The sequence below is a fragment of the Vidua macroura genome, chromosome 13, assembly GCF_024509145.1.
Source record: "Vidua macroura isolate BioBank_ID:100142 chromosome 13, ASM2450914v1, whole genome shotgun sequence".
Lineage (NCBI taxonomy): Eukaryota > Metazoa > Chordata > Aves > Passeriformes > Viduidae > Vidua > Vidua macroura.
In genome coordinates, this window is record NC_071583.1 from 13832030 (window position 1) to 13855876 (window position 23847).

The 23847-nt window shown below is 38.5% G+C and overlaps 1 protein-coding gene across 1 annotated transcript in view; it reads right to left on the reverse strand.

Annotated features, from left to right (window-relative positions):
* Positions 1-9830, reverse strand: part of CACNA2D3 (calcium voltage-gated channel auxiliary subunit alpha2delta 3) — a 389866-nt gene extending 380036 nt beyond the window's left edge. Inside the window, exons 1-2 of the mRNA XM_053989736.1 lie at positions 9712-9830; positions 9017-9098 (exon numbers count right to left, since the gene is read on the reverse strand). Of these exons, the coding sequence (XP_053845711.1) occupies positions 9017-9098; positions 9712-9830 (201 nt within the window). The remainder of the gene's footprint in view (positions 1-9016; positions 9099-9711) is intronic.
* Between the last annotated feature and the right edge of the window lie 14017 nt (positions 9831-23847).

A 23847-nucleotide genomic window follows, 5' to 3' on the forward strand; every position in this document is an offset into this window, starting at 1 on the left:
TCCTGTGTTACCACGACAAATTAAAAAGTCTTCTCCTATTCATGCAATCAGCTAAGTGGAAATTACTCTTGAGACTCCATAATTATGAGAACAATTACATATTCCTATTGTGAGTGGTAAAAAACCCATCTGAATATCAAGCAGCAGAGAGCTCAGTTTAAGAGTCCATAAAGCTACTGAGAACTATTTTAAAATAATAGGTCAAAAAAGTGTTGAGCCTTGATGAAGCAACTAAAGAATTCCATAATGTTGTCTGTGATTAGGACCTCAGGGGTGCCTGTCATGACAAAGTGCTGTGCCTTTCCATGCTTCCAGGAGATTATGAAGATGATGAACCAATGATGTTTAGGGAGGCAGAAGTAACACTCAGGAGTCAAATCAAAATAAGAAGTTCCAGCTCAAGTAACTTCTTGTCCAGACTAGAGACAAGCATTGGAACCAAAGAGGTTGTGGTACTGCTGTCCTTGAAGGTTTGGAAGATCAAACTCAAAGACCCAAGAAATCTGCACTGATTTTCGATTTGACCCTGCTTTGAACAGGAATCAGAATTAAAAGACCTTCTAAATCCTGTTCCAGAATTCATTATTCCATATGTCCAGAAATAATGAAAAGCAGAGCTCCACAGTGGAAGGCAAGAAGACTTTGTGTAGAGGGGATGATGAGTGTTGGTTTCGAGAACCACTTTTGTGGAGTCATTAGTGTCAAACAGAAAAGTCTCAATTCTTACAGTATAATTAGAATTTTTTAATTCAGTATCACTATATTCAGATCATTAAGCAAGAGAAATCTACTCAGCTTGCACATTGTAGAGGAATGGTATCAAGACATAATCCATCACCTGCACAAAATTCAGGGAAGCCTGTCAAATCCATGTTTTGAGAGCACCAAGGAAAAACATCTTATGAGACTATTAGAAGCTCTTCCACCTTTTCCTAAAAACTAAGAGGAATGCTTCAAGGAAATTACTGTCAGTCATACATATGAGAAACTTTATTAAACAATCCACAGGATCCACGCATTAAGCCCTGATATTCTGAATGAATTATACATACACATTTCTCTCTTTATATCCCCAGTCTTATGATATAGACAAGGCCACCTTACAGTTTGGTTTGTTAATGGACCTGAGAACAACTTTTTCCTTCATCTTTTACTTCCTTAACTTTGGTGCCCTAAGATCTCAATCTAGAAGGATAAATAGAAATAACTATCTCTAAGTGCCTCCTGTACTATAAAATTATTTATGCAAAACATTTGGCATCAGACTCAAAAGAAAACATTTCTCTCTAAAAAATATGCCCATTTAAATACAAAAAGATTAAAGATAAATAAGGTGGTTCAGAAAGAGACAGGGAGAAAAAGACAACAATAAAATGTGTCAAGAAAAGTAAAAGCAAAATACACAAGTAGGAGCAGGTACTTTGACAAAGAAAACACCTTCTAAAATTTTATAATTTGCTTTATCACCTCAGTGAAATTCATTAGTTTAACTCTTTCCAGTTCTTTCAGGATTCTTGAAAATAAGGTTAGAAGAAATCACTTGTCAAATTCTTTTGATGAAAAATCACTACAAGAACCTTTATGCTTTGAAGACTCCATCCAACCAACCTACCAGGCTCCACCTAAAGAAGCAAAACTTCAATGCAAGAAATTCTTCAAGAAAATTCTTCCCAAGAATAGCAACAGTGAAGAACAAACTTTAACAAGTATCAGTTGTTGATAACAAAGCACTAGAACCTGTGGCAGGTACATAAGGAATCAACCAGGAGTTTACATCTCATCACTTCCTTCTTCCTCACTGGGACATCCCAGAGTCTTACAAGCCCCACTGAAGTTCCATTTTGTACTTCATAGTTACATTTCACTCAAGAACACATTTGAACACCTTGAAAAGCTCAACCTGCTGATACCTTATCATGTGGTTGTCAGACATAAAACCCAACAAGACATGGTGTCAGCAGTCCATATCTTTTTCCAACAAGTTTAGTCTATTAGAGCTGACATATTTATTCCTCTATAGTAAAATGATATTTTAATAAGATCGTTTGCATGCTTAAAAGGGGAGAGGAAAACCAGCAAGTCTTCATCCAGCCTGGCTACCCTGTACAGCACTGACAACTGTGTTTATAACCTGTTCCTGCTCTGAAAAGTGAAGGACTCCCCAGCTATGCCTTAAGGAGATATAGACACAAAGATTAATAGCACAGATAGATAGATACAGACATAAAAGAAGAAATACAATTACTGTTATTGATGATAGTCCAAAATAAAGGATGTAGCTCATCTACCTAATATAAGGCAGTTCAACAAAGTCTATGTAATGGCCAGGAACCTGTTCTGAGCAGCCAACCTGCAAGAGTTCCACACTATTCCAGGGTTTTCTCTCAGTAAAAAAAACCAATTAAATAAATAAATTGATACAAGCAAGATTTTAATTCTTTTGTTTAAAGACCAGTTTTTGTACATCTACCATGGATACGGAGAACAAATTTATATTGCCCTATTTTTCATAAGCTGGATGCAGAATCTGCACACTCCTATGTGAAGGAGTGCCTTGAGCAATCACAACCCCCTCATGTCTTATATGGTTGTCTTTAAAACCAGTGTACTGGTTATCATTTATTACATGGGTAACTTCACCTGGAAGGTCCTGGGAGACCTGAGAGCAGGATATTTTCAGTAATTATTTGTCTTTGAAATTAATCACTTCTGGAAAGGTTACCAAGACCCTTATCAACTTCTTTCCAACTATGATTTTAAAAGAAGTGTCTTTGCCAAGACTTCCTTTTTAAATACAAACCTTGCAAGTATTTGATCCCACACTCTAAGAAAGTACTACAGCTTTACACAAATTAACTTGGTGGCTGCTAAACAGGGGCATAAAAACGTCCATGTAATTTTTGCAAAAACATTATATATAAAAAAAGCAAACTGTAACTCCACTACAAATTAAATTAACTATTTCATTAAAATCTGTCAGTGAAGCTTCTACAGAAACTAAAATACCCTATCAATATAGAGTTTGTGTTGTAAAATATGTTTGGACTTATTATCAGCAACAAAAAACTGTCCGCTACATAACAGTACTGACATTTGAAAGTGTGGAGTATTGATCAGTAGTTACTTAAGAGTGAATCACCACTACAATACAGCATTTACTCATGCTCTACATACCTTCACTGTCAACATAATTTGCATGGAGAACAGCTCCTTTAACCTTGAAATATAAGCATTTCCCAATACAGGATGTGAAAACAAACAACCATAAATGCATTAAGCGAGGGAATTATCATTCTCTTCCCTTCAAGATGTGATGCTTTCCAGTTGGATTGTCTGCTCAATAATTTCCATATTAAAAGACATTACTGAAAGTGTAATGCATTTATCATGAACTTACTAAAGCCATCTCATATTCCTCTTACATACTAACAATTTAACTTTTTTACTTTCAATAATACAAGAGGATCACACTCTGCTTACAAAACCCAGAAAGACACAGAACATACTTCAAAACAGAGAGTGCTGACGGAAGCAAAACATGAATTCAGCATGGCTCCCCGTTTAGATCAAGCGAAATTTAAAACATGATGTTTGATATTCAAGCTGATTTGACTATATTTTAAAACCATTACCAACACCAAAAAAATTATTACTCCTGCCATAATATTCAAACAGGAGAGGAAAGTACAAAACACAGATCATTCAAGGTGCAGTTCTAACTTCACAGAAGAGAAAGAAAATTTTCCAATACCTCCAGAAAGGCAGAACTTTATTACAAAAATTAAGGCCAAGGGGTTTTTTTTGGTTATGGAGAAAAAGAAGAAAGCATTCAAAGCTTGATAAGACTAATCCTTTCCTCTACAGGTCAACATACTACTTGAAAATTAGCATGGAACCCACCAGGTTTTCCCACCAAATACATTAGTAGCATAACAATGTGTTTGATTTTTTTTTATTCTTAAACAAAGTTAAAATATCTATCTAGAAGAATTTACATCTTTATGTCTGCAGATAACATTAAATACTTCAAGACACACTGAAATGCTCTGTACCTAGTTTGGCATGGAGAATAATCTTGTCTTTCTTGTCTTTTTTAATGTAGCCCAAAGATCTGTAGGAATTAAAGGGAATGGAGATTCAAGTTCTGCAAGTTCCAAAACATCGTTTGCATTAATCAACAGAATTACACTGGTGTAAAATTCTCAGGTGCCTATTTGTTTTATTTGTGAAGGTTTGATTTTAAGTTGGTGCTAAGAGACATTTTGCATAAACCAGACTTCAGGAGTCCAAATTATAATGAATTAACTCTGAATACAGTTTTTGGTAAGCTCTACACCATTTACTTGCCTCGTGAGATTTTGAATTTGGGCTTCGGAGTAGGTGTCAGGTTTGGTTGGTGGGGAGAAAAGGGTTGTTGTTGGTTTGGGTTTTGGGCTTTGGGGGTGGTGGTATTTTCTTTGATGGGTTTTTTGTATTTTTTGATTCACAGCTATATGCCTACAGATTTTATTGATCATTTTTCCCTATTTTTGATTTTAAAATTATGTATTATTTTTGCTGGTTTAGAATTGCTCAGCTGGCAGAAGTTTAAATTGATATCCAAAAAGTCAGTCCATGCCTATCCTTTAATCTGCAGGTCTCAATCCTACTTGACCCTTCTTTCCAAGCAGTAGTTGCAGTGTCTCAAGCAAAGAAGCAGCCTACAAAACCCAAAACCAACATAAGGCTGAGTAAAAGAAAGGCAATTAATGTCAAGATGATTGCACTAAACTTGCTAAGAATTTAAGTCCCTATTATACATTTTAAACTAAAGATAGATGTACTGTATGAATCAGATCCACCAGCTGAATGCTAATTGATCTAAATCACCCTGTTATATTAATTTTGCACTGACATTTCCACAGTTGCAAGAAACTACCAAGATACAGCACCCCATCCTAGTCAGGGAGATAAAATGCAATTCTGCATCTTTAAAAACAGGAATGCTCCCCTGACTGAAAAACCTGCTCTGAGAAAACAGTGATTTGAGAGCTCCCAACACAATGAAGGATTTGTTGAAAGGAGCAGGCAGATGCAGACTCCAGCCTGCTTCAGACCAAGGCAGGCAGTGCTTACATAACACTGAGGGCTCCAGCAGACAACTTACATAAGGGAAATCTCAGGGAGCTTTAAACAGGCTTCTGGTCAGGAACAAACCCTTGTGGAAGGACCAAGAAATTAAGGGCATTTTCACCATTCCTATATTTGCAATAAATAATAGCAAAAATTCAGGAAGAAATGAAGAATTATCAATGCTCAGAATATTTTTTTAAAAAAGAGTGTCATCAAAAGGAGCCTGAGAAAGCACAGACCACGCTGCACTTTTACAACTGATTTAAGAGCTTAACTGTATTACAACAGCATTCCCCAAAACCTGTTTTCCAAAACGCTAATTGCAGCAGCTGAAGTGAATATGTTCCTGGCACCTAAGCCTTGCTTTGCATCCCATATTTGAAGCCTGACTTTGCCAGTGGGCTGCACTCTCACATTCAGTACAGGACCAACTAAACACAGAGTGTTTACAAAAGAAAAATATCATAAATGTCAGGATTCAAATAAGGCAGATGTCTTTTGACAATCTAAGGAAAAAAAACAACATCTAAGGGAGAAATAAAATTAATTCTTAGGCCCCAGTAGTATTTCCTAAGTAAGTGAGGAGTATGAACATCTCTACAGTACTGTATGACAACTTTAAAACCTCCAGAAAACAGACAAATTAGGAATAATACAGTCCTGTTTGCTACTGGACGTTTTCTTGTACACTTAATGTGGTTCCATTTCTTTGAAAGCAAGGAGCCTTTTTTAAGTGCTAATTTTGCTTAAAACATCATCACAGTTTCTGAAATTACTTACTGAACTATGATTTTCCAAGAAATTTGAAGCATCTGTATTTAATCTAAAGTCAGTTTTGGGAAAAGTCATGTATGCCAGATAGTTCTAGGAGGCATAACAAAATACTTGGATAAGATTATCATAATGACAAAAAATAATGAAACATTCAATTAAGATATGGGAAGTAGTGGATTTTTAAAAAATACTTTCAAAAAGCAACCAAAATATTCTTATGCATCTTTTACAAACTCAAGAGGACACCAGTGCTGGTCATGTATTTGATGTTCATGGTACAGCAAGACCTTAAGAATTGCAATAACTCCATCAATATTCACAACTGTAAACTGGCAAAAAATGTCTTTACTGAGTATCTCACATGAATTAATTTGCTCAATGAAATTTTAGTGTGGGTCAAATGACTCAATGTGCAAAACATTTGGGCAGTAGAGACTGTCAATCACACCTCGACTGTGAGCGCATCCCTTTGAAAGCAGCACTCACTGTGTGTGCTGACAGAATGAATCAAGTAACCTTTACATAAATTTTTCATTTAGCAAGTCTGTATTAAGCTAAATGGCACTCCAAAGCAGTTGACAGTTGAGGAATCTATACTGTCCAGATCCATAATCATACACACATTTTATATCTTCACTTGTTTAAAGATGCTTAATTCATAATCAGGAAATGTGGGCTCCTCTGGTAATATCAGAAGTCTCATTGCTTCTAAAAGTGGAATCTTGACTTTAAAATGACATGGATTCTGATCACCAGAGCTCACAGTAAATACCAAACATATTCTTGATGCCTGGCTAGTGGGGAGGGAGGGGGTGGGAAAAAAAGGCATTTGTATTTAGAGCCCTCCTGTGCTATCACCTCCTTAACTGTTGTGACAACCTCTGTCACTGACTTTGCATGTTGAAAATACCTGCAGACCTTGAAGTTTGGTACGTTTCTATTGAGACAAGCTTACAAAAAATGCTACAAAAAAGTATATGCTAAAGTCATCTGGCATCCAGGCTCATTTGCCACAATCAACACCACAATACAGCAAGCTTAAATGGACAGAGACATTTTGGAATTCTAATTAAAAGAAAAAGCAACAGACATCTTATAAAAACTACTGTAACCAGAAGGAAGAAAAAAATAAAAAAACAATATATGTGACAGAGGAATAAAAATGCTCTAAATACCTGCCAAACCTGTGTTTTTTCTTTTCTCTTTTATTAAATAAGGAAATATAATATAAGCAAGAAAGAAAAACGAAATAGCTGTGAAAGAACACAAACTGTCCACCTTCAAAAACAGGAGCACAGACTGGTTAGTGAAACAGAAAGGATGCTGATGAAAAGGTAGAATGAATAGCTTCCAATTACCTACAATTATAACAACCAATAGGAAGCAATCTTGCTACTTCAGAGGGAAAAAATACATCACAGAAGGGATGACAGCAGCATCTACTATGAGGAAGAGAAGGAGGATTAAGGATTCCATACTGACTCTGTGGATTTTACCATGATTGCCTCACACGGTACATTCCATATTCTCCTAGCAAACGCTGGGCTCAGCACTGGGTAGGTTTCATTTCTAAAACCATTTTTGCACAGAAATGGCTACACATGGAAGAGCTCCAAAGTTAAATAAAGATACTTGTTTGTTATGGCCTAATAAAAAAAAATAAAGCTTTTTAATAATACTTGATTACAAACTAATCAAAACTGAAAGCTCCATCTGCTTTATGAATTTAAGGTGTTCATAAAAAACAGTGACAATGTAAGAGTACACAGACTTTAAAGAATGTGAGCTGGAAGTATAATAAATATTGAGTGTCCAGATTTTCATAATAAAATGAAAGTTTGCCCAACATATTGAAGTGAAGCCATTTAAAGGCCTTGAAAGGCAGTAAGAGACGGCAAATATTTTTGTTCTTAATAGCTCAGTATTTTAGCTTTGTGAAATTCATGTTTTACAGTCCTGGGTATACAAATCTGAAAAGGCAAGCTACTAAAGAACTCATATGTCTTTAGTAATTACTAAAGCCAGTTGCTTTCATTTTAAAGGATAGCACAAGCTTTTTATTTCAGCTGCTACACGTACTGTTATATAATTTCACACATATATAAGCCTTTTGAAATAACTACCAAAAGCTCAAGGAATAATTTCCTTCACAATCAGACAAAAAATAAAATTAGTGTACTGAGAACTAAAAATCATGTCTACAAAAATTCAGCAGAAATTTAATATATGGGTTGAATGAGTGCTTTTGATCAGTGAATGTCTCAATGTTTTTCCATTTACATATTGCATTTTGAGAATCACATGTTAAATGCCCCAAAATAGCAGTTTCAATCTAAGATATTCCTCTTAATCTCTCATTATTTTTTGCAACTGTTGTAAAAATAAACTGCCCACAACAGAGAAGTTTACTACAGGTTGCATATTTAAATTAAGCCCTTGATATATATCTAATACTCATTTTCATTATCCTCTGTCCCAATTATGAAGACTTATACCAATTTCTCAAGTTTTTGCTATACTTCACCACCTTATTACCCAGCTGTGCAGCTGAGCAAGAAGATAACCACATTCATTGCTCTTATCTGTAATGATGTAATACATCTCAGCACTGGGTTGAGATGATTGGGGGAATAATGGCATTGTAAAAACTGCAGAGATGACAAACAACAGTGCAGCCGCCTTCTCCTGATACAGAGCATTGTGTACATAGAGCCCAGGGTGAAAATAATACAATATGCGCTAATTCTGCTCCTTGAACGAAGTTAACATCTTTCATAAGAAACAGCTGTTTCTGCACAGAAACATCATCATCATCACAATGCAGCAACCAGACTAAACACCCGCAACCTGGGCTGAAGCCTAGGCTACAAGAAATAAGTGTTGGAGTTTACTTTCCAATGGGAAAAAAAAAAAAAAAAAAAGTCATTCCAACAGAAAAATATCAGGTTAAGCAAGGACTCTACAGATAGTGCAGTGCAATGCAAAGAGTCATCAGGGACTAGTATGCAATACAAAAATAGATCTTGGACAAAAGCACACACAGCACTGCTTTCCTCTTCATTTCAAAAATTAAATCTGCCTCCATTTTCTCTGGTAAAACCTTCCTTATTACAACCAAAGAATTCCTTACCTTCTGTAGGAGCTGGGAACCTGAGTATTTGGCTGCAATAGATTTGATCTCTCCACCAAATGCTGAGGCCCAGAGCTTTACACTGTGAAGAAAAAAAAAAAAGAGAGACAGGAAGAAATGTAATACACATGTCAGAGCTAGCAACAGAGACTGTAACAGCTTCAGCTGCACTCGGAAGGATCCGAGCAATTGTGCATTAGAGAGCTCACTAAGGAACATAAGCACAGCAAAAGATCAGTGAAGCTGTACAACTATAAGCACAAACTAGACTCTGTGCTAAGGTAAGGCCTTTGATATGAAACTACCAACCTGAACCATTAACATTTAAGGAATTAACCTGTACAGAAACGTGCTTTGGCACAACGTGACAAATATCCATTGAAAGGAAAACAGCAGATAAAATGGCAAAACAGTTCTGAAAGATAAATTCCCACATGAGAAAGTGTTAACAGCATAAATTTCAGTAAATGCAAGCACTTAAAACTCAGTGGCCACATACTCAACCAACATATGCTCCTACAAAAAAATCAAAGTAATGCCAAGTGCCTTGGAGACAACCACTTTACACACAGCTGACAGAGGAGCAAAGGTGCCCTGAACAGCCAGGTATCTGCAATACAAAAACAGGAGAACTTGAGCAGCCAAGTTCTCATCCTTGGACATGGTCCTGAGAGGAATAGCATGAAAGCACTTACACTGACAAGGGGATCTGCTGCTCCGATCCAACCACATCCACTAAGGCTGTGTTAAAAGCTGTCCAGAAGATAAAGAAAAAGCCCCCAAAAGCCCGAAGAAGATTCAGGTTCTCTGGCATTGTGCCTCTCTGTGCCTGGAAAGGTTTGGGAAATTCAAGTGAAGCTGAGTTCAGCAGCAGTGGGGGTTTGCTTCTAAAAGCTTCTTTTCCCCCACTCTTACCCCTTTCCACTAGAAGGGGACACTGGAAAAGAAAAAAATCACAGTTCCATCCTCATTCTTCCAAAGAATGACCCTCTCTGTGTAATGGAAGGAGCGGGACCAGAATCGAAGCTCTAATGACTTGAAAACTACTGTGTCCCTGGTAACAGCAAAGCGTTTTCCAGCACTACTGCAGCCACTTGCATGTAGTTCTTTACAACTCCGCAGTCAGCAGTGTGCTGAAGTTACTTCAGTGACCTACTGCTGCTCCAAAGTGCCCTTAGCAGCAAGAAAGCAGACTATTGATTCCAGCTGGGAAGGCTATCTTCTTGCAATTACTGCTCACTTTGCAAATGGAAAGCTGCCTAGAGTTCTCCTTTCCCTCGCCGATAACCTCCAGCCTTCATCCCAGATCAAGCCAGCCAGAGCATTGGTTCAGCGAAGCAGGAGCAGCAGCCTTTTAACGGGATAGCGCCGAGACAGAGGCAGGCACAGGAGGAGCTGGACCAGAGGGAGGGTACGGCAAAAGCAGAGAAAAGTCTGGAGGAGCTGAAAGTGTAGTTGAGCCCTTCCAGGAAGGCGAGAAGAGAGCGCTGCACATTGCCGGGGGCTGAGCTTGGGAGGGCTCGGCAGGGCTGGCAGGGGCGGGGGCGTGGGGCCGTGCACACCCACCGGAGACCGATTCAGGCAGGGCACGGCTGCATGACAAGCACCTGTCTGTCACGCAGCCCGGAGGGGCGAAGGCTGCCCGGAGCTCAGCGCCGTGCGGTGACCGGAGCATCCCGGCCGCGGCGCCGCACCGGGGCGGGCGCGGGCGGGCGGAGGGAGGAGAGCGGCGGTCCCTGCCCAGGGAGCATCGCCCAGGAGCGGCAGCGGCGGCTTCCCGGAGCGAGCCCCGGCTGTCGGTCAGGCTGGCACATTTAATCGAGAAGTGGGAAGCACGTCCTTGTGCATAAAGGCGCGTTTGCTGCTTCCTCCCACGCCGGAGCACTGCAGCAAGTCACTCTCCGAGAGCTCGGGACCAGCAAAGGCTTATGAATGAAAAGAAATGCAGCATAAGTAAATCAATGCGGGCTGACTCCAGCCTATGAATAAATTATTAATTTGTGCTCATAGAAGAATCCTCTTGATATAGCAAATATAGGATTACAAGCTCTTCCACTGAGAGAGCAGCGTACGGAGCAGGAGGGATTGGTCCAGGTATTTTTGTTGTTGTTGCATTTTGAAATATACCCTCCCTCCTTTTGCTTTTATTCTGCTCCTTCTGCTTTTTTCTCACCTTCTACTCCACTAAATGTGCAGACTTAAAATAGCAACTGAACTTTAATATAAACAAGTATGGCAAGACCATGATCTGAGCACGGGCTGAGTCATCCTTGCATCCTACAATACAGCTCGAGTGTCCGCTCCAGAATTCTAGTTTCTTCCCTCTGTAGTTAGAATTAACACCTCAAAATAGTCACTCTGCCTCTGTACACTGTCCTTATCTTAACATTTTCTGTCTTGAAGCTCGAGATGTAGTACCTGTATTTCTTTCCACATTAACATCTCTAAGAGCACTGAACAGTTTGCTTTAAATATCAGAACCTCTATTCAATACCTAGGTGACAAAAGCTTCCTGCTTTCTCAGGGAAAAAAAAAAAAAAAAAAAGAGAGAAGTTTAAAGATAGAAAGACTAACAGGGGAACTGTGCAGAACAGAGTAGCAAAGCACCCTGCAACTTTCACCACCCACCAGCCATCCCCACCATGAACAGTAAATAGATGACATTTCCCTCTGTACTAATACCTTCATATGAAGGCAATAAAGAAAAAAATTCTTTAAAGGAACATTTATTTTGTGTACTACTGAACCATTTTGAAAATCCTGTTATCTGTGCTGTTTACTGTGGATTTCCTAAGCAGTGTTTAAAACACGCTGCCATGTCACCAGGTGTTCAGCTTACCTACAGGCAGAAATGTAAAAATGCACACGGCTGACTAACAGTATATAATCAATTATGTGCTCCTTTGAACATATTACGTAAACAATAGTATCTTTCCAAAGCCAGGAATGAAACAGAAATGGGTGAATGTCTCAATACTTGTGCTGTTTGCTTCTTTTTACATGCTAAACACTGTCAGGCAGTAAATTCATAAGCTCATTTTGTGAGATTCAACCAGTTCTTATGTTAACAAAGATCCTTATCTGCTTCAAGCCAACACAGTGCCCCGATGACAAGTAACAGTTACCTTCATTTCTGCAAGCATTACTGGAAGCTTTTTGAAAGCCCACAAAATGTCTGTGTTCAAGAGGTCAGCAAAATTTAACATAGACTTAACCCATCACTAATTATTGGCAAGAAAAGATGATAAAGTCATTCATCAAACCTTGACTTTGTTTATATTTATCATACATTCAATACTATATCAGACTTACAGTTTATGCATCTGGTGTGTGCAAAACTGGACAGTCACATTTGTTTAATACAAAAATGGTATTTGTATCACTGCTAGTCTATAAGAAACTAAATTCACTAGGAAAATTAATTTTTGCTTGAAAGAACAAGCTTCTTTTGTGTTAACAAGCACTTGTGTACAGTACACCTCAGAGTGCTTTCAGCACCTTTCATCAGTGCACACTGGGTTTGCCCATGCAGGAAATCAGCTCCTCCCGACCATTCAGTGAATGGAAAGCAAGCCTGAACCATAACAGCCACAAACCACCACAGGTGACACCACAACCTGTCTGCAGCTGTGTCCTGGCCTGACCACTGCTGACTATTCCTGGTATGCAGATCACTGCAGTCTTGACATCGGATTCAAAATTCACGTCAGCATTTCTCCCATGTTGTTCCCATCAGGATGCAGAAACTTTCCCTCAGTGGGTTTGCATAATGAAGGACCAAGAAAAAGACAGGAAAAAGAAGTGGTAAGTCCTGCTGAAGAGTTTCAGTCCTCTTTACTGGGGACAGAGCAATGTGTTTCATTATTTGCTAGAGCCTTGTGATGTCCTGGAGCAAAGGCTGCAGAAAGCCAAGTTTCAAAGCATAGTAATGAATTTATCTTTTGGAAGTAATGTGACATTTCTATCATGTCCTTATGCTGTTAGAGACAACTGCTAAATCTGGAATAATTTCTGATCCCACTAGGAAAGTGTATGCACAGATAACTGACCAGAGAAGGAAAGCATTTATGCACATAGCAAATACACATTCTGAAACCAAAGTGCACCTCAGCAGAAAGTTCAGGTAAGTTCCTTACATGCCACTGGTCTCTGAAGTAGAGCTCCCCATACAAGTGTATTAAGTTGCATCTCCCTGCTCCTGGCCTCTCATTTTTAAGGGATATAAAATGGCAACTTATTTTCTGCTGTGTCCTTGATGATCAAGCACAATGGTGCATTTTGGTATCTCACAGAAAATGAAAGGTGTTTTCCCTATGAAAGCAGAAATAAAACTTGGATATGTGACTCAAATGTTGTAATGGAAAGTCACAGACAGGGGCAGAGAAACTTGATGAACCCCCAAAGGTTTTTCAAAGGATCACATTCAAGAAAATATCCAAGGGATTGGAGGAAAAACAAAACAACAAATAAACAAACAAAAAATCTAGGCCAAGGGATAATATGAGATATGACACAAAGGCTGAAGCAGAGACTACAGACTAAGGCAAAGCCCCATATATTAAGACACATAATAACTACCTGATAAATTAATCCCATTGTTCTTTTCTTTTACCCCCAGGTATATTTACACTTATGAAAGGGTGCAGAAACAGGGTCACAACTGCATCATCAGCGTGTATTTTGAGGTCTCTGGGGTCTCTCACGTATCAAACCCTAATAAAAGTCAATCGAGAGCCATACAGAGAAGAGAACATATGGTGCAGGGGAGAAGGGTAGGAAGAAATTATATAATTAACACAAATGTTTGTTGTATTTTTTTTTCTGATGCTTATCTACAATGAGTTCTAAACAGAGTAATAAATGCAGAAGGCTGAAGTACTAAAAGCCTTGCTGAAGATGTAAGCCACCTCCACTGGAAATTAATATTTAAAAAAGAATACAAGAAAGGAAAAAAGTCAGTTTATCTATATTCCACATATATTAGAAGATTCAGATACTGCAAAAAATAGAAAAGCTGTAACTACATGACGTGGTGTTAATACTTGCTTTGTACTACATTCCTCTGCACTTATAAATACTAAGATTATAATCCTCAGATATGTTCTCCACAGTGAATTTTTTTTATTTATCGGACTAAATTGTCCATTCTCACTCTTGTTTGATATACTTCATTTTAAAAAATCTCCCTTAAATAAGGGCAGTGGCAGAATAAAAAGGGAAAAAGTGAAAGGATATAGAGTCACCTCATACAGTAAACAATTTATTATAATATCCCATGGTAAAAATCCTTCCAGCCTTTAAAAACTCTATGAAACTTTCCCTTACTTCTGTATAAGCATAATGTTTCACATACACTTACTCATGGAAAATAGATGCAGGAGAAGTAGAGGGATAACAAAAGTTATCTCAGCTTTGCAACGCTTGAGACTGTCAGATGAAAGGCAAAATCTGAAGGTTCTGAATTTATTATTTGGAAACAGCCCAGTGGTGGAAGCACTCATCGAGTAGCGTTTGCCTGCTGTGAGAACACAGGCTCTCTTGTTTCAAGCGATCCGTACATCTGAGGAAGAGCAGGAGGCTGCACATGAAGCCTATTCTGGAGAGGCTGAACATGTTTTCCTAGAATTTTATGGAGGCCCCATGTGTATAAATCTAAGTGTTCCACTGTTGTGGGAATGCCAAGTTATTGGCCAATTCCAACCCACTTACAGCAAAGATTGAGGTCAAGTGGCGTTACTCACTGGCTTAAATGAGCACAACTTCACATAATGGGCATGAGCTAGTGTTTCAGAGATACAAAAATCCTGCAGAAATTCTGAACCACATCAGTATTTCTTATATGCAACTTTACAATATTATCACCTTGTTTGTGTATGTTCTTCAGGTCAAATCAAGCACTAGTGTTTCATCCATGAGAGCATTAAGAGCAGGCACAGCCAATTTTTACATATAATCAATCATTTACACAACTAGAAGTACAAATCTCTGAATATTTTTAAGAATACTAATATACAATCCTAATTAGTATGTTGGTAGTACAGCATTTTAGGTTTCTGTCACGTTATCTTTAGCACATTTCAACACCCAATAAAGCTCACAGTTTGCCATAACCCCCCAAGGAATGTGTGGTTAATTTTGCTTCCACAAAGCCTAAGATCAGCTGGCTTTTGAATCTCCACAAGGAGTTAAAATGCAAAAGAGCAAAGCATTATCAATCCCAGCCTATGAGAGCTCACACTGCATGGCAAGCTAGAATGCTTTAAGCTAATTATGTTTATAGCTACCCAAATCCAATTTCAGCAGTCCACTGTAGCTCTAGTCTGTTACTGCCATTTTAAATAAGCTTCATTTATTTTGAATTTTCAACTATTAAGACAAAGTCTGCCTTTGGTTTCTTTCAAGTGTTTCACGCTGGGAAATGAACTCTTCTCTAAGCAAATAAACTATCTTTTTACTCCCAAAGCTGGTGCTAGGTTGTAAATGTTAATGCGTTCAATAAATTCAAAATACCTGCAAACTGCAGATAGGACTTAAAAAAATGAGAAACTGTAATTAAGAGCTCTGATATAATGGACAGAATGCTATGGAAATGAACCTATCTAGCATTCTTTCTCTGACAAAAAAAAAAACAACAAACCACCAAACTAGAGGTCACAGCATATTTAAGTGTGAATCTATTGCTGTCTACACTCTAGAATGAACCCCATCATGTCTATAATGGCCTGTGAATGTTCCCCCCCAAACCTTACAAATTCCTCAGAGTCACTTGAAGGGACCCTTGTTGCAGCATCAAGGGTCAGGAAAAACATTGCCTTTACTCCAGACCTTGGCAGGGTTGGTGACACAAACACTGGGTGCCAAAATGATGTATTTGAGGGGGGAGGGAGGAGCAACAGTCCTGAGCAGCCACTGCCAAAGGGGCACCTTCTGCAGCAGGAGATGAAGTGACATCTGTGGAGCCACTGTCATCAGGGAGGTCAAGGTTCCAAGCACTCAGCTGAAAGCAACCTGCAGACTTTAGCTTGGCATGCAATTATTTTCAAAATAACATTCTTATTGCTAAGTGGAAAACATAACATGGCTTTTAATCCAAGAAACAGTGCCATGTCAGGTAATTACATAGAGCCATAAGGTACTTCAGAGGCCCAGAATTCTGTCAACTCTCCAATTAATTCCTACATCACAAGTATGAATTTTGTGGTGGGAATGTGGCTTTTATGAAGTCTTGACTAAACTGCCAGTTTCTTGATCTGATATTCACCACAGTTCTGCTTCTTGAGTACAGAAAATGGATTTTGTATAATTCCATGGCAGCAGTTGCTAACCTGTGATCCACCTCTGCTCTATCACTTTGTTGAGCCTTTTTCATTTATTGTGAACATTGACTTATCCTGAAAGTCAGCTATCTCAAAAGGAAAGTTATCTCAAATTGGAAATAGTATGTATTAAAAAGTAACATACTGTGGTAATGAATTCCATTAAGTTGTTGCATAAGAAAGAATAATATATAACAAAATAAGGTGTCCTGTGACATTATTATACTTACATATCTGATCTCAATTGCAGAGAAAGGCCACCAGGAACTACCAAAAGACAAAGAGATTCCAATAAGGTCTAAAATAATATAATACTGAAGAGCACTAAGCAAATTTCTTAACTTTTCAGAGTTTGAAATTGATTTAACTTCAAGAAGAGTGTAAACAAGTCATTATTTGTCTTAAGGTCTCAATAGCAAGCTGATAAAACCTATTTATGAGTTGCTGGCTTATGCAAATCAAGTTTCATTCCTTAAGGGGTTACTGCCACCTTGGGTAAGAATCAAATTTAAAATTGTGTTTTTTCCCACCAGTGCAAGCGCATTCTTGTTCTGGGGAGCATTAATTGATGGCATCTGGCTGCTGTAGACAGATGAAAACATCTATTATTAGGGCACTTCTATAATACTCTGAAGTGGAAAAGTGGACTTGGGCATAATGAATGATTCCAACATCACACAAAATACCCCACCAAAACAACAAGATAGTTTCTTATTCTGGGGTTTCAAACTCTGCCTTGTGAATAGTGCTCAAATTCTACTCCTACTTCAATACTATAACTTGACATTACATGTCATGGAAAGTTCACACCTGCAGAAGAATAGCAGATTTATAGGTTTCTAGGTTTTTAAAATATATTAAACCATGATTATGTTTAAAAGATGCAAAGTAGAAGTACAATTGATACCCATAAATAAACTAATAAGTGTTAGCTAAAATATTTGCCAGAGCATGCATTTCTATTTTACAGGCTGTTAATCCATCATAGTGTCACTAACATTGCAACAGACACACTCAGACTGCTGTGCTTATTACTTTTTAATGCATCAGTCCATTTTAAACATTAATACTAACAAGTTCAGGCTATAATATAGTCATCCTTCCTATCCATAAAAAGAAAAGGAAAAAACCACCACCCAAATGCCAGTTTATACAATTTTACTTATAAGCACACAATATTAGATAGATTTTAGAAAAAAATAAGAAAATTTCTGAGTCAAACTTATTATCACATTTTTCCTACCCCAATATTTTACGGTTTTGAGGGCTGGAGTTTAGGGGGGAGCAGGGTTGGTTTAGTTCAGGGAGTTTTTTATGCTGTGAAAACACTTGTGCTTAATTTTCAATTGGGACCAATAAAGTAGATTTAGATAATGGATTCAATGCAATGTTTGAGCAAAGGCCAGTGACAACACCAAAGGGGACACACTGGTGACAACGCCAGTGACAATCCAAAGGGGATGTTTTATTATATGTGCCATTTATTAGGGACCCCAAAAATAAGAATAAAAAGGTTATGCAGTTCTCAGCCCTCCACTTCTCAGCTGTTACTAGAAATAACTGTATCCTTTTCAGTGGTGGATGAACTTCTTAACTTTCCTCAAAGTTTTGTTTTTTTTTTTTTTAGCTGAGGGTTGCCGAGATGAAACGCAATAGGCTATCTTGTCAATGTTTACAAAAAAGACAGACAAGAAGGACACAGGAAAGGCATCAGACCCCAAGAGCTTCTCCTGAGCATTATAAAACCTGATACATAATTTGGCATGTGTAATCTAAGGCTCCCTATTTTTCCTCCAGTACATCTATTGCCCCACCATTTTGTTTTCCACTGCTGTGTGTTTCTATGTTCAGTTCTCACCTTTACCTATTGCAAGTCCCACTTTTCCCAACCACAGAAAGGTACCGCCCATTTTCTCACAAAAAAACACCTCAAATTCCCTAAACATTTTTCCAGCTACTTGGATCCCTAAATCCTATGCTTCCATCCTCCTTTATAAATGTAGTGAAGGCTGTTTCATCCTAGATCCCCTTCTAATTCCTACAGGCTTCTGGAGAAGACGCAGCCATGTAAATCACAGCTTATGCTCAGTTCTCTCTCAAATTAAAAGTTCTAGTTCATATCAAAATTATCAGTTCATAAACCTGAACTGCAAAAGCTGCTCAATATCTCCAGAACAGGAGGTGCCGGAACTCCAAGAAAAGCCTTCTGAAGCGATGCCCTGTGCTCCTATGACACTTGCCTCATAATCAAGGGCTACAGCCACAAGCCCCTGAGGGCACCACTGCCATCCATCACCATGAGCCCCCGACCCCCTCACCAGTGCCCTGCTGGTTCCCTGGGGTGTTACTTCTCCCCTGGGAATCTCCACCTGAGATGTCATCTGCTCACACTGCTTAAAATCCTCCTCCCAAGCAGCTGTTCTAGGAAGCTCCTTACTTTGCTTCAAGCTTTAAAATCTAAAGCCAGACCTTTTTTTAGTTATGAAAAGAAAGCAATACTGTGATGGCTTTTGCTATGAAGGAAAACTGCAACAGTTCAATGGCACTTCTTTTTAACAGTTTTGTCCTAGTAGTCAGGAGTCTGGTAGGTTTGCTGAACCAAACTAATTACTCCCAGGCAAAGCAAGACAGTCATAACACACAGCTGAGAAACTGCAGAGCTCTGAAGAGATAAGCTCTCCCAAATCGAGTAAATAAAAAGCTTCAGTTTCCCAAGACAACATTTAGGTAGTCTGGATGCAATCAGTTCATGCCCAGTCTTTAACCTACAGATGCACAGAGTCAGCTCCAGTCCCTCAGCCAAGCTGAGCTCTTCCACAGCACCCTGGGTAACATCTGATCCCACAGCCTGCTGGCAGCAAGAGGCAGATCTGACGACAGCCCACACTTCAAGGCGCACTTTTTAGAGCAGCAGTTACATATTTCTTGAAGCAGTAAGACCAGGAAACTGCAGTAGTTGAAGACAACACATGTCATCTTTCTGGGCATCTTGCCTTGCTGTACCACCCAGAGAGCCAGTGTTATACATTTTGAAGAATAGTAGGTGAAGTGACTAGGGATTTATTTTTTTTAAATGGAGTGCCCTAATTGCCCTTTTTTACCACAACTGGCACAATATGCACCCCCAGCATCCTGCCACCCCCATCCTGAGACTGAAATATAGTAGAGCACAGGCTGTTCAAGCATACAAATTGCCAGTGGGGAAAAGTAATAATCTCAAGGCTTGCATCATTTCACAGTCGAGTTGTTTGAAGACAGGCTAGCCATTACATAGAGCAGCTGTGTTATCTGGCTTTTCCTTTCATTCATTTATAGACTTGAGCTGCTTTTCTAAGTATGTTGAAACTATTTCCCTCATTAACAGTCTTTGTTCAGTATGCAGGGATCTCAGCTATAGCAAAAACACTCAAGGCTTCTGTTCTGTATACGTCGATATTTTAGGGGCAGTGTTAGATTGGAAGCCTGTCAGGGACCTCCAGATATGTCACAGTATTGGCTGGAGTTCACCAGGACACAACAAAGATCTGTCTTCACAAACCTGGGCAACCTTTTTTTCACAGAGCTGACTGATACAACTGCATCTTGGTGTTATCAGTCAATGTAAGGATCAAAGACTCCCTCCTCTATTTGCAAAACAGAATAACCCAACAGAAATAAAATATAAGATTTTCACACATTCACTTATTATTGCCCAGAAACAAAGGCCATTCCACATTATTCCAAGCAGAAAAGATTCATTAAAAATCTACTGCAATCTGAGGTATAAGGGTAGCCAGCTCTTTTTTTTTATTTGACTGGGTTTTTTCTACATGCTAGAATACAAAACTTAGGCAGAAATCTGCAGTTAAATATAAGATGGGATGTAAAACCATACTGTCAGAAAAAATAATATCATGTGAACAGGGATATCTTTCAGTCCTTTAATATTTCATTCTTAATGATGCTTTACCAACAGAAGATCTGTTCCTATTTTTCACACTAGAATGCTCTTCTATTATTATATTCAAATATTTGTTGTTATCTCTGTACCAGTACTAACATACACAAATACAGGGAGAGAAATACTTAAAATAATCCCTTTAAATTTAGGATTTACCAAGAGATTTCCTATGTTTTAGATATTTTTCCATTACTACCACAAACAATGGTGCCTCTAGACCTCAATTCTCCTCATTTCCATCACATTTTCTTTACTGTCCCATATCTTTCCTTTTACTTAGGGGTATATGTTTCTTTCCTCTTAAATTCCACCTTTGTCCCCCTACTATGATGTAGATGCTTAATAAATAGTAAAATAAGTTATCACACCAAACAGCCTTTCACCTTCCAGTTGTAGGTAGTAAGATGTTTCTATAGTCAGTATTGTTCTCTCCAAGTTAGACTAAGTTATAACAAAATGTTCTAAATTGCAGGTTTAGAAGCCTCCTTCCTGATGGACACTGTTACATTGTTTTAAAAAACAACATTCTGTGTAGGAAAAAAACATTCTGCAAAATCCATTACTACTCCATAAAAGTCTCACACAGAGGAATTTACATAATGAACTGCAATTACTCACATTATATTTATCTAGTGAAGAATGAAGCCATTGTGTGCAGTGGAACGTGCCTGTTCTGCACTAACACACGCACAGAGGAAGTTACCTGGTGAAATAACACATCAATCAGGGGTTAACACCAAGCCTGCACCCGTGTAATGCCATTTCCAGTTCATTAAAAGGAAACCAGCTGCAGAATCTGCCATTGTGCCAGCCTGCCAAGGCTCAGCAAGAGGTTAGGAGGAGATGTGCAGTGAGCTTGAGAGTGGTTTGTTCTGGGCAGGGAAGCCCTTTGTGTTGGAAATGCTGTGACAATGATCATCACAAGGTTTACAGCTTGTGCACACACTAAATCTGCCTTCACTGAGCAGAGCCCTCAGCTCCTGGCTAATAGAAATTATGGGATATAAATAACACCACAGAGAGCTGCAATGTACCAACACAGGTACTGAAGTTCTGGAGTCACAGAATGGGTCAGGCTAGAAGGGACCACAGTGGTTCAACCTTCCTGCTCAAGCAGAGTTATCCTGGAGCACAGAGTCCTGAAGCTGAATCCTGCCAGAAGGAATTCTTTGCTGACACCACAAACCTGCATATGTATTTTAAAATTTAATGAAAACTTGACAGACGAAAAGTCTGCTCTACTTACTGAGTTCAGAGTTCACAGGCTAAGTAAGGCTGGCTGAGCCTTCTGTTGGTAAGCATGCAACATTCAAAAATGCCTACAAAAACCAGCAAACTGACCCTGATTTCTGGATTAGAAGGAATTTGATTGATTTTTGCACACACCTGGACATTGTCAGTTCCAGGTATGCACATTTTTATTACATCTTGGACTTCTAATGGTACATTCATACATGAATGAATGAAGGATACTGGGGAGTACCTGCAGATCAGATATAGTTTCCTCTGGACCATACTTTTGAGCCTTTCTCCTCAAAATTAAATATTTGGAAACTACATAACCCCTTCATTTTACTTGTCAGAATGGGGCTGTCCTTAAGTGCTCCAACACAAGAGTAAACAGCCCCTGTTAGACTGAAAAGAAAAACCCAGGTATGTTTAGACCTTTTGTAACATTTCTTAATTCTACTCTTCAATATTAGCAAAGTCCATCATTTAGGACAATTTTCCTTTAGGATGGTGTTTTAAAATGACATGATCTTTGCATGGTAGCTGGGTGAGTGCAGCAGGTCTCCACAACATACAAAGACTCCTGCTGTGCTAAAGCAAGAGTCTCTCTCCTTCCATTTCCTTTAACAACCATACTCAACTGCTGCTACAGCATTTCACAGTCCACTTCAGAGGCACAGGGGGTGGAGGAGAGGATAAGAGGCAGATAAACAAATTAAACACCTGTTTTAGTCCAAAGCAAAGTGCAGTTCAAGCAGCTGCAAGCAGGGACTTTTAAACTCAGAAACTTACTCTGTTGGTTCTATGTACACGTGCATCATCCAAAATTAAAATAGAAAAGCATTACTGCAGCAACAATCTCAAAGAATTAAAATACATCAGAATCACATTCCCAAATCCCCTGCACACACAAGATAAACAGCTTCAACTCATCAGTCTGTCTCTTCCTTTCTGCCTCCTAAAGAGACAGCTTTAAAATTTAACTTACAGATAAGCGCTTGTCTACCAAAATAAAAGTTCATTTTTGTTCTTAATACCTTCAGTTAAAAAAAAAATCTGTTTTTCTCAAAAAAATACCCAACAAAGTAAGAAAGAAAATATCTTTTCTTTTGCATAAGAAAAGAAAAATTAAACTCATGACACATTTTTTGTCAGTGACATATTTCACTTTCATAGGTACATAAGGAATAATATAAACAACTTTAACATCTCTGCTAAATAAACTTGTCTTTCTGCATAGGAAGGCCCATCTATGTCAAGACAATTGCATTTGCTGAAGGGGTTTGTGTGATGCCAGTTAGAGGTCCTGACTTAGTTTTTCACTTTATACCACAAAACAAGTATTTCAGAGATAAGGCATAAAAGTCAGGAGTCCAAATATTTCTTCTTACTGTTAATTAGTGAACAAACTAACACGGAGCAAGAACAATGCAGAACAATCAAAAGTAATTATATTCTACAGGAACAGAATTTTGTCACAGCCATGGGAGATAAGAGCCAGGATCCCAAAACAACAAATGGGCTGTCCCACAGGGCTGGAGCTCAGTGCCTGAGGGGAGGCAAAGATATCTGCCCCAACATCCACAAGAAAACACAGAGAGAAAGAGAGATCTTTTCTTATGGGTAAAGAGAAATTTGGGATGTTTGCAACTCCAAGTAAAAACACATAGTGAAAAAAGGTATACAAACATTAAATCCTCAAGTATTTTGATGAAAACTATTTGAATCAGATGAACTAAAGAAATTGGTACTATAAGAACAGCAGAGCACACAATTAAGACTGAGCAGAGAAAAAGGAATCATAAATAGTAATTAAATATTTTTAAAATCCCACTAAAGCCAAGAAGCAGACCTTGTTTCAGCTACGATGTCCATCATTATAAAGGTGAAGGACATGATTGTGGCTGAAACAAGCAGATGATAAACATCTGTCTGCCAAAGGAGATGCTACTCCACAAATAAATTAATGATGCTAATAGGTCAGTTTTTTTTTTCCCCTAAAGTGGTATTAGTTTTGTTTCAGAGTTCTGTTTCACAGTTTAAGCTCATGCCTGACGCATTCTAGTCTACCACAATTCTCCCTCCCCAACTCCCAGACCATGCCCTTAGTGGAGGGAAATGTGAAAAGCAGGTTTTCAGTAATTTAAACTTTCAGTGTTGCCCTGCTTTTGCACAGCCCCATTCAAAATCACTCAATTACTGTTTATGTACAGGTTGATACTAAGTAATTCCAGCTCTTGGTTATTTCAATTGTTTGCATCCCACTGAACTGTGCAAGGAGGGAAAACCAAACACAAGGTTTAGAACAAAAATGATCCACTGCTAAACCCATCCAAAAGTGGGGA